Source organism: Lepisosteus platostomus, chromosome 13, assembly GCF_059453375.1.
Source record: "Lepisosteus platostomus isolate fLepPlt1 chromosome 13, fLepPlt1.hap1, whole genome shotgun sequence".
Lineage (NCBI taxonomy): Eukaryota > Metazoa > Chordata > Actinopteri > Semionotiformes > Lepisosteidae > Lepisosteus > Lepisosteus platostomus.
The window spans coordinates 27,470,058-27,481,136 of record NC_142623.1 but is presented as its reverse complement, the minus strand read 5'-3'; the positions used below and the strand labels follow the sequence as shown (position 1 = coordinate 27,481,136).

Genomic DNA, 11,079 nt, shown 5'->3' with positions numbered 1-11,079 from the left:
ACCACATTTATAAAGTCAATGTTTCTTTGCTTTGCTTTATAACATCACATATTTCTGTGAGGTTTAAATGTAAAGTTCAAAATATTTTTAAAACACAATACAATATTATTAATCTTTCATAAATGTCAATCACACACCATAAAGGTTTGGCTTCCAGAACAAAACCTTTTCTTCCAAAGTTCCTTTTTCACTAACCATGAAGCACTCCTGACTTTACAAAGATCACAAATATCTGTTGATTCCCTCTGTCGACAATGTAGCCACAAACAGTGCTGTGAAACATCAAATTAGGCAGCTAAACATTCTAATAAAACAAAGAACAAGAACTAAAACAACAATACTGATCAAAGAGAAAACTGGTCTTTAATCATCACAGTCATTAATTTCTTCATTGCTGTATACATGAATTAATTAAATTATTAATTTTGCAAAATTGGTTAAGCCTTTCAATGGCATTCCAAATATTACATGTTTGGAGTGAAAGAAGCTTGATTGTATGAAAGGAGACTCATTGTGTACATTACTTAGGTATATTAAATTTTGCATTTTACAATGATAAATTTTGTTTTTGTTATGTCAGTCACTTTAAGAATAGGTTATAACAGTTTTACAAATAAGTGCAGTTTACTTAATGTTCATCTGGTTACTGAACAAGCCAGGATCATGATGCAATTACATGTGGTTAAGTTTTTAATCTGCATTCGCAATTATCAGTGTTTTCAAATGCAAAATGCTTCCATGTTATGAGCTTATGAGTAAATGGAGAAGAGCTAAATGAAGAAAAAATAAAGAGTTATAGTGTCTAGGTCTGTTTGAACTTAACACCACACTAAACTCAACATTTGAAATCCTAAATCTTTTATTATCTGAATTTAACAAGTGGGTTAAAAAAATCTTTGGAAAGAATTCTGCAGGTAACGGAATGATCAATACGTAGTTCTTAGGTACAATGAAAGGTTCAAGCCAAACTGTGCTGGTTTAGAGAAAACATTTTAACATACATTACACACAAGAGGAGACAGCATGTATTGCAACAATAAACAGGCCATTTTTTAAAAAAAGAGGCCAAACACAAAAGTAAGCAGACAGAAACCTATAGTGACAATCTGTAGCACTGGTGCCCGACAAACAATTTAAAACTAAAAGAAATAGTCTAAAAAAGTGAGATTTGTGCATAGTTCATTTTAAAATATTCCTCCTTACGTCTGTATGTTAATCTGCAGTGTTATAAGGAAGTGCAATAATGTATAATGTTCATTATATTTGTGCATGTAGATCACTGTTGCACTGAAGGGCTCAGATACCCTCTCAAGAGTAAAAAATATTTTAATTTGTTTTATTTTATTTTGTGTACAATTGCCATACATCACAACCCCTAGCTCAGTCCCAAGGTTGAGTCCATTAGTATTTTTTTTGCTTGAACTCTTTTTTTCTTTCTCTTTTTATCTCATACTTCCCCCACCCATACCACTGTGTTACCCCTCTTTATATCAGACACCTCGCAGTGTGGCGTGTTCTGCTTCCCATTTAAGACAAATAGAGAATCTGTTGACGGCGTCACAAGGTATTGTCCAAACAACCCACTGTTGACCACCACCCTGTTATTACTGCTCCAGGGCCAGGACTGAGGAGGAATTGGACTTTTAAGGTTCTTCAAAACTTCCCTTCTCCCTGTTGACAGTTCTATAAAGAGCAGGTCTGTTTGTGACATAGAGGTGGCATATATGTAGTACTGGTTGGCTTCAGTAAAGGAAGGCTGAAACACTATGTCTGAGACATGGAAGCCAGTTTCCAGTTCAAGGGTCAACTGCAGCTCTCCTTGAAAGGTGATGGTCTGAACTCTGATCATCCTGCTGGAGTCGTCTGGTGTTACCACATAGCGGCCGTCCGCGGAGATGTATGGTTTTCCCGTTATGTCCATGTTATGACCAATCACGGAATCAGTCACGCTATCTATGATGAGCTGTGGTGGCAGAGATGTGGAGTTCTTGCCCTGGCACTGAATGAAGTAATAGCCTCCCACATGGGTGTAGGCCATGCTGACAGGGATGCAGCTGTAGTTTTTCAGGCTGATGGTCTTGATGCGACGGAATGTCTCCAGATCAATTTTGTGCACTGCAGGTTCCAGCTTGAGAAATATGAATCCAAATCTGTCATACAAGAGCCAAACAGATGATGAAAGCAGACAGTCATATAACTAGGAAGGTCAATAACATCTGCCTGAAATCTTTTGAAAACATTTTTACTCTTTAAACATGGGAGATTGTGCTAGTTACTGTAAGTGATATATTGCTGAGGTCAGTATTACAAGCAATGCTTAAAAGCTAATGTATTCAATTTTGTACTTGTGAAAAAGTAGCATCTCCAGATAATGGTGAAAGCTGGCAGTCATATAATGGTAAATCCTATTCTCTTGGCAAAATTGCTGACTACCATTAAATGAAAATGCATTTAAAATGGAGAACAGGAGGCACAACTATAGCCACAGGATTGTGGGCGTATGGAAAACGCTATACAGCCATGTGTGTAACTGCTCCTATGTTCGAAAAAGATTTTTACTAGAACTTGTTACCTTATGTGGGTTATAATGAGATTCGTTGGGGGAATGAAGAAGTTATCCACTCTTTCAAACTGTGTTCGAATTGTCCGATGCTCCTCTCCTCCACTCGCCTGAGAGATAACCTGCAACACACAGAACATGTGGCTTTGTTGCACATATCATTACTTTGAAGTATAAAGGTTAAAAGAGTTTTCATGCCTACAACAATTTTCAGAACATTAAATGAGCAAATCCATCTTAGAACAGAAGTTAAGAAGGTGCACATTCTCTGCAATTTCCATGAATTCATGAAATTATTAAAATAGTCAGCCGAATATGAAGTTTAAAGTTGTACTGTTAGTTACAGTATTAAGGTTTATATGCATAAATAAGGATTTTATTGATGTGTATTGAGTACATTTTGACTTTGATTACATCATACATATGAAGTCAGCTGATTACAGTACAGGTACAGTACGAAGTCAGGCCTATGTATAAAAAAAGAGTAGTCTCCAGGTCATTGTTATAAATGAGCATCTATTATCAGTTGACTTTAATTGTTAAATTAATGATTAAATTGAAAAGATATACTCTTCTATGAAAATTCAACTTCAAACTCATTTTGAGTGTAACATTTCAGAGTAGCTAAATGTTGTCATTAAATAGAACTTCTTCCTTGTGGAGTGTATTCCTTGAAAAACAAGAGGAGTTTACAGATCACATTAATTTCATTAAAAGGCAGTGAACAATACTCTTCACATTGATGATTTGTTTTAATTTTTCTTTGTTGTATTAATAAAAAAGATTGCCCCAGCGCAAAAGGTGTGTCAATGGTTCATGTGTACTTTTGTATTTTCTCTGAACTACTACAGTAGGTGAAGGAAATTTATTAGGACATCTCTCCAGCCTGAATTTCTAATGTTTCACAGTACTCTCCATGAACTGTGCTGTTCATGTTCGAAGTGCTAAAATCAGCATTTCGCAATATCTGTGTTGTTCAAAATGGCTCATTCTAGAATTCCCTTTTAAATAAGCATTGTAGTTTGCTGAGAAGTTATAATTATATATATGTATAAAAAGTTGCACTGACTTTCATTTTAAAGCTCAGTTTTGTAACATAGCTCCACTATTCCGTAGAGACCAAATTTACTTTCCATATTTGCTCTTGAATGGGTATATAGTACATACAACAGTTTTAATAAGTAAAGATACAAAACCCTGCAATGCTGGTATATTTTGTTTCCAGCTTATGACTTACACCGTACAGTATTTTCAACATAAAAACATTTCTCCCATTGTACACATTTCAGCAGTGAAGAGCTCTATAGATGGATGTCATTACCACAACAGTGCAGATTTCTACACATCTTTATTATTGTTGAAGTAAAGAATCACCATCATAGATTGTGTCATTGAGTGTTCAAACATGAATATCTTTCTCAGTGATGAATGGACTTGACTTTGGAGACTGGAATTGCAATGAATCTATTGGACAATCTACTGCGTTTCCTTATTCTGCTTTGCTTTATGGTCTTGAGAATGCAATTGTAGGACCCATTCAGTTGCTCCTTTGTACAGTTTACCTAAGGTTTGAGCCTTAGTCAGTGCATTCTGTGGGACCTCTGCCAATTTCTTCAGTATTTATAATGCCTTTGTATCCTGCTCGCTTAACACATAAATAAATAAATTTAATGAACAAAGGATTAATCAATTCACTTGGAATAACATCACCCAAGAATTAAGCACATTGAAAGATTTGTAGAGTGTTTAAGTCACAGTAAATCTGGCTCCTCCTGCTTGGCTGAGGACCAACCTCCTGGCAATAGTGCAAGGAGGCTGGGAGCCTCATGCAGGGGGAGGAGTGAGCAGAGGCAGGCTGGAATGTGGAGATGGGATGGGGACGGGATGTAAAATATGTACAGTAGGATGGATGGATGTTTGCCCGTTATGCCTTCCGGCATAACATTAGTTTTTTACGGGACAGGGTTGTTAGCCTTGTGCCCAACCTCCAACATGGAGGACCTGGCACCCGACGTGGGACACAAACCCACTACCCTGAGATTATGAGTCTCATGCTCTACCAACAGAGCTAGTCGGGGCCCTTATGCACAGCAGGCAAGGATGATAAAAGGTTTATCTATAGTATTTATAATATTTAGGAAATTACGTCAGGATTAATTATGTATTACTGATGGCTGAATGTGATTGAACTTTGTAGTTGTCATCCCTACCTACCATTCATTGTAAACTCCATTTAAAGTGTTTACTTTCTGAAACAAATCGTTCATATTATGAATCTGAGACAAAGTCCAATCTAGATAATGGAGAAGAATGTCCCAGAAAGATGGGAAATGTATTGCCAAAATGGGTACTTGCTTATGTTGCAATGGTCACCTTATATTCTTCTAATCTTGTGTATGTTGTATGCACTCTTCTACTTTGGCTAAGACCTATTGGAAAAATATCTTCTATGTATCTTGATGAATAATGTCTTAATTCATTAAAAGCTTTATTCCTGAAACTCAAAATCTAATGTAAGCTAGATTTAGTGATTTGCATATACAGGTGTATACATGTATGTATGGTGAACTGGAGAGGTTAAAAAAGACACATCTATTCACATTCTTGTCTAACCCTCAAGGCTGATGACTGGAATGTCAACTCCCATTTAATTTACTATGAGATAGATATCATTGGTATGTTCCCTACAGGGTTTATCCCAGACACCTATTTAGAAGTCCATTATAATTGTTGTTAATGGGTTAATGGGTTCACACATAATAACACTAATGCATTATCAGACCATAATGTTCTCACAAGTTCAAAGTTCCTCATAATTCATGGTACTGACAGTGTTCACTCCTTTTTACATGTGCTACACATGTCTTTTTAGCTGTTTATTCTTTTTTTTTTCATTGTAACACTTCTTCAGAACATACATATTTTACCTATTTGGCAAGCCAGCTGCAGTAAAACAGTGCAATTAGTATTTGTTTCACATTGCCAGACTCCTCATTTGAAATGGCTGACATTCATGTCAGAGTTGTCTAAATCAAGAGCTCTATGAAACCTGAGGAGCAATTTCCCATGATGCAAGCACATTATAAACTAGAATAAACCCATTGATATCTGTATGCTGTACACATACAGTATAGACTCTCTTCATACAGGTTAATGGAATTTAATTAATTTAAATTTGCTATCAATTTATAGAAAAACATAACATTTGTAAAACAAAAATATAAAATACCCATTGATGATTTAGCATGTAACTAGATTAACCTCAATTTAATTTGTATTGATTTCAGATGCAATGAAGAATTGGTAGAATATTTAAGAGGAAAAATAATAATGTTACTTTAAGTTGATGGCTGAAACATTAAAATGTTATGCGTAAGACCAAAACCGTCATCCCAAAATAGAAAAAGGGTAGTCTCAATACAAAACAGGATTTCGTCATTTTAATTAATTGACAATCACATCTAAGTGTTTGTAGAAGGGTATTGAAGTATGAAAAAATAGTATTTGATTTCTCACTCTTCAAACAGAATTTTGCCTTTGGCAGAGATGAATTCTCAAAGCTTAGGTCAATTACTTACACGGTAAATGATAACGACATTGTCAACCCATTTATTTGTGGCCTCCTCCATTTGCCCTATTCTCAACTGTGTGTTTTCCTTGGGAAATTGCTTTTGATCATTTTTGAGTGCTTAATAGCTGTGCTGTAATCATCCCTAACAACTGAGCTAAAATATGATTAAATATGTATTTAACACTTCTGGTAATCCATCTAAGGAATTATGCAAAGAAGACTAATATAAAACAGTTTGGTAGAGTTGTTAAGCTTGAAAAAATGAATTTTATTCTTAGAAAATCAGTTTAAAAACCTTGTGAAAAGATTCATAAGGTATGAGATTTTGCATGAAAGTGTCAAGACTTCCATCTGATGCAATAAAAAAGCCCTGTAAAACTGTTAAAAGGATTTCCTGTGAATTTTCTGTCACAATATATTGAGAAAGGTGGCAGGTGAAAGGAGAAATCTTGCCTGATTAACTTTCCAGGATTAGTCTTTCTCTGATAACTTTTAAGCCCTGCAAGTGAAAGAAACATTTTTGCTGAAACTGAATTTAGTCTTTTCCACAGTGAGGTTTAAATGTATTAATTTATGATGAAATGACTCAAAAACAATAGAAAACTGTAGATGCAGGAACTTTAATCTGATTTCCATTAAAAACAAAGCCGAAGAAAATAAACAACATACCCTACTGTAAACATTTTAATCTTTGACATAGACTAGTTTACCTGCAAGGTTGGATGGGATTTGTTTGCATTGCCCCAGCTAAACAGCCAGACCTGGTCGTGGGATTTGTCATAGTGCAGTTTCACTGGCACAGGATCTGTTTCCACAACCTTTTGCGAAAGAGGCACAGAGGATTTGAACTCGAGGCAAAGAAATTGTAAACACAAAGAGGTAACATAATCAATTACTTGCTCCCACATATAAGCTAGCAGAGCTGTCACACTTCCATTCATGCACATCCATGGGCTGTGTTCAGCAAAGGGAGAGCAGTTTTTATTATCAAGTGGTTAAGATATTTGCAGACATTGCTGGTGCGTCCAAGGCAATGCATTGAAGAGGGAAAAAAGAAACTTCCAACATTTTTATCATTGTAGTGCATAATATACTGTACATCATAGTGGATTTTCATATTCCAACACTTATTTTGTAGATTAGGTATTTGTAACTGATCACATATTGTGCTATAAACCTTGATTTCCCCTACTTTGGATATGATGTTAAGAAAAATCGTATAGAACTGAATAAATGTGAGACATACACATGTTACAAGGTACTGAATGGAAGGTGTAAAGATAAAGGAGTTTTGCTGGACTTTAGAAGAGATTTTTGCAATTATACCTTCTACACAAATGAATCAAACTTCAGTAAATATATTCATTAAAAAAGTAATGGTGTCTTTTCACTAGAATGTCAGCCTTCTTAAAATGAATGAAAGTATTGTTGTTGTTCAAGCAAGAGATGCTAGATGAGCCTAGAAGCTGAATTAACCTCTTGCCATAGAATATGTCCCAGCAAGGTCAATTTGAAGACGTGTAGTACTTTAAAATTAAGTGTAAGAAAACCTAGCAGTCATTTGCACTGTGCCCCTTTTGTAGACAAATAATGGCCCTCATTCAGTCCTGTGTTCACTTCTGACCCTTTTAAAGCTCCATAGTCAGTCTCTTAACAGTTTTAAGAGACAAGAATAAGATTAATACCCACCTGCACAACTTTCTGAGACTGGGTGTCTATAATCAGCACTTTGTTCTGAATGGGCTGCGTGACATAAATGTATTTGTCCCTGACGCTGACAGCAGAAGCCCAAACGCACTGCTGAATTGAATCTCCTTCACCCTTAGGGCACATTTCTTCCTGAGGGAAAATAGGAGTCGGTTTAACTTGTGCAGGTCCAGTCACGGGGTCACAGAAAATTCACCTTTTACAAATAGGTCTGAATTTGAACTATAAAAATGTCCACTTACGGAAACTTAAGTCAAGGAACAAAAAAAAAAACTGCTGTTTACAGCAGAAAAGACTAATAAATCCTTTATTGAATTTCCATTGAACAGTAATAAAATTACTGGGACCTGTGAAACTTAAAACTGCAAGAAAGGCAAGCTGCATCTGTTACCTAGTTCTAATTGTAATGAAAGTGAAAAATGTTTTCAGATACATGAGCTTCATGGTAAATTTTTGTTAAAGCAAACTACTGAGTTTGATTTGACAACCAAAATGAACAATGATATCCATGTTATGTGAATTTTTCTCCATGATTATTCCAGCTCCTAAATTTATTACATCCGTTTACTTAAATCTCACAAATTAATTTAGTAAAATCCTTATCATATAGTACATTATATTTTTATTAATGATAAATTATTCACCTAGTCAAATAAAAACAGTTTTGTAGATGAAACAATTTTTCTTGAAAAGAAACTCAGACCTTTGTGCACTTTTAGAGAAATGTAATTACTTTCAGAAAGTCACTCTTTAATATCATGCATATTGTAATTCTATGTGGCAGTCTGAGCATACAGAGCAACTGTGAAGTAGTGCACACCAAGTTGAAAGCAGATTTAAGTGTAATACATTATATCTAGACAAGGGTCAGATATAATTTCGGGCACAGTGCCATAAAAACTTGCAATGTGTTACTTTTTATATGCTGGTGTACCATGAAATGGTGGAGGACAGGGAATTTGACTGGGCATGCTTATAATCAATCAATATTGATAAGTATTATGGTTGTTGTTTTATATAACACATTTTACACACTAGCAAAACTAACCACCAATATGTGCATTGAATGATACAAACATAAAAGAGAAGGACAGATGCAGGAACAATGCTGAAAATGCTCAGATGCTCATGAAAACTGCTCTATATGCACAACCATAAAACTATTTAGAAAAAATAAACATATGAGCTACTTAACCCAATAAAGACAATTAATATCCATAGTGTTGAATACTGAAAAGCAAACGTTGTACAGAACCTAAACCATAATAGCTACCCAAAAAAACAAATAATAGCTGATTAGTTTTGAATATTAAACATTTGTATTTCTTACAATCCGTAATAAAGTAGTCATAGGCCTCTTCACTGGTCTTCTAACTGTAATATTTCCTGAAGTTCACAATCCAGTATTGTAATTACATGTATAAGATGTTAAGCTGCATTGTGAGATGTGTATTTTAAGCAGAGGCTTAGGGCTTAACTTCATGCTGAAACTTTTGTATTCTTGTAGGTATTCTTTGTTATGCTCCATTCTATTTCTTGATCAATCAGTTCTGTAACTGATAAAGCAAAACGAATTAATGTGCCAAGCAACATATCTTCAGGTGCTGCATTCAAGCATGGGTGCCAAGGTTTGTCAGCCTTTATTAAAGTAGTATGGGGGTACTGGAATACTGTTGGGAGAAATGACAATGACACATGAAGGTTAGTGAATGATGCAGCAGTGGCTAGTCTTTAGTGATTACAGAATCTCTTCAAATACTCATCTTGTACTGTCATTTATGGTAATTGATTCTGTTCACCCTGAATCCCCCTCTGCTATTTCTTTCATCAAGTTAAGTACATTCATATTTGGTCAGCTGTTCCTTTTGCTGCTCTTCGGGGAGTCAGTCTTTCAGAACCGAGAGGAATGCATCATTCTTACACTCAGTTCAATAACCTTCAAATTAATGTTTTAATAAAATTCTACTGTGGCATCCCTCTAATCACCTCCAAGAAAAATGAAAGCTTTACATGCTTTCCTATACCATTTTGTACTATAAATACAATATATGGTACTTGCTTCATCGGCACTGATGCAATATACTTGGACATGTACTGTACTTGAATCCTATAGTATTTTGGTATGTTTGTTAATCATTTAATAAAAATACAATACCAAAAGACTACAATCTAGGGATGAGACTAGAGCGCACAGATTCATGTCTTTGAATGAACAATAGGAGAATAGTACATCTCTTACCATCCACTGAGACTTCTTTTAGAAAATCCATTTATTACAAATGCCTTAATTTTAACACTCAGCGCCTAACTCTTCAAAAGATGTAAAATGGCTTTAAGATGACTTCACGTACAAAACATAACTTCTCGATTGTACAGACATTATGTTTTAAGATGTGAAAAGATCTCCCACAAAGATAAGTTAATTACCACCTTTTTGTTATGTGTAACATTGTTTTCACATACACATATGCAAAGCACAGTTTACACCCCCCTGCATGTGTATTGTATGACTTACATAACTTGCAACAATCCTTTCTGTTGGTTTTATGTTTCTTCGAATTTCACATTCATTTGGTTGAAGGATTGTGATTCCGTCATCAGAGAAAATATAAAACATATTCCCCACACTTAATCCTTAAAAAAAAAGAATATAATTCTTTAGCAAAAATATTGAAACAAAATATTTACCAAGAATACAGTATCCAAGCAGATTTTATACCTGCCAACTTTTTCAAGTTTGTTTCACCATTGGGCTGTTTTGTTGAATTTAGCAGGTGATTCCAAACATTAAATATTTGTTTTTCAAACTTGTTAACTACCTTAAACTTCAACCCATTTCGTTTTCTTTATTCTTAATCAAATAATAAACAGTTTTAAATATGACAGCTGATAATTATTTTCCTACAGAAGAAAACAGAAAATTAGTATTACTACAGATAAAGAATCATTATCAGAATGGACATACAGTGGATTTTGTCACTCTTTGTGAGCAGCAAAAAACATTAAATATTGATGAGATGTTTTTTTAATCAAATTTGTTTTAGGAGTAGAGTTGTGTTTGACAAAAAACATAAAATGTAAAAGTGTATTGTAATAACACAAAAACAAAGAACAGCCCAGTTTTGAATAAAAGACCATCTACAAGATTATAATTCCATAGTTGTAGAATGTAAACAATGAGCTTTAAGAACTGATAATCCCAATTGTAGTTCATATAACTACCCTACAGTTCTAGTCTGGT

The 11,079-nt window shown here is 34.7% G+C and overlaps 1 protein-coding gene across 2 annotated transcripts in view; it reads right to left on the bottom strand.

Moving 5' to 3' along the window:
• Positions 1–344: 344 nt before the first annotated feature.
• Positions 345–11,079, bottom strand: part of fstl4 (follistatin-like 4) — a 177,435-nt gene continuing 166,700 nt past the window's right edge. For both annotated transcript variants that reach the window (XM_088603912.1, XM_088603913.1), the window contains 5 exons: positions 10,354–10,472; positions 7,821–7,970; positions 6,842–6,949; positions 2,573–2,682; positions 345–2,150 (listed from right to left, as the gene is read on the bottom strand). In XM_088603912.1, the coding sequence (XP_088460038.1) occupies positions 1,448–2,150; positions 2,573–2,682; positions 6,842–6,949; positions 7,821–7,970; positions 10,354–10,472 (1,190 nt within the window). In that variant the 3' untranslated portion in view covers positions 345–1,447. The remainder of the gene's footprint in view (positions 2,151–2,572; positions 2,683–6,841; positions 6,950–7,820; positions 7,971–10,353; positions 10,473–11,079) is intronic.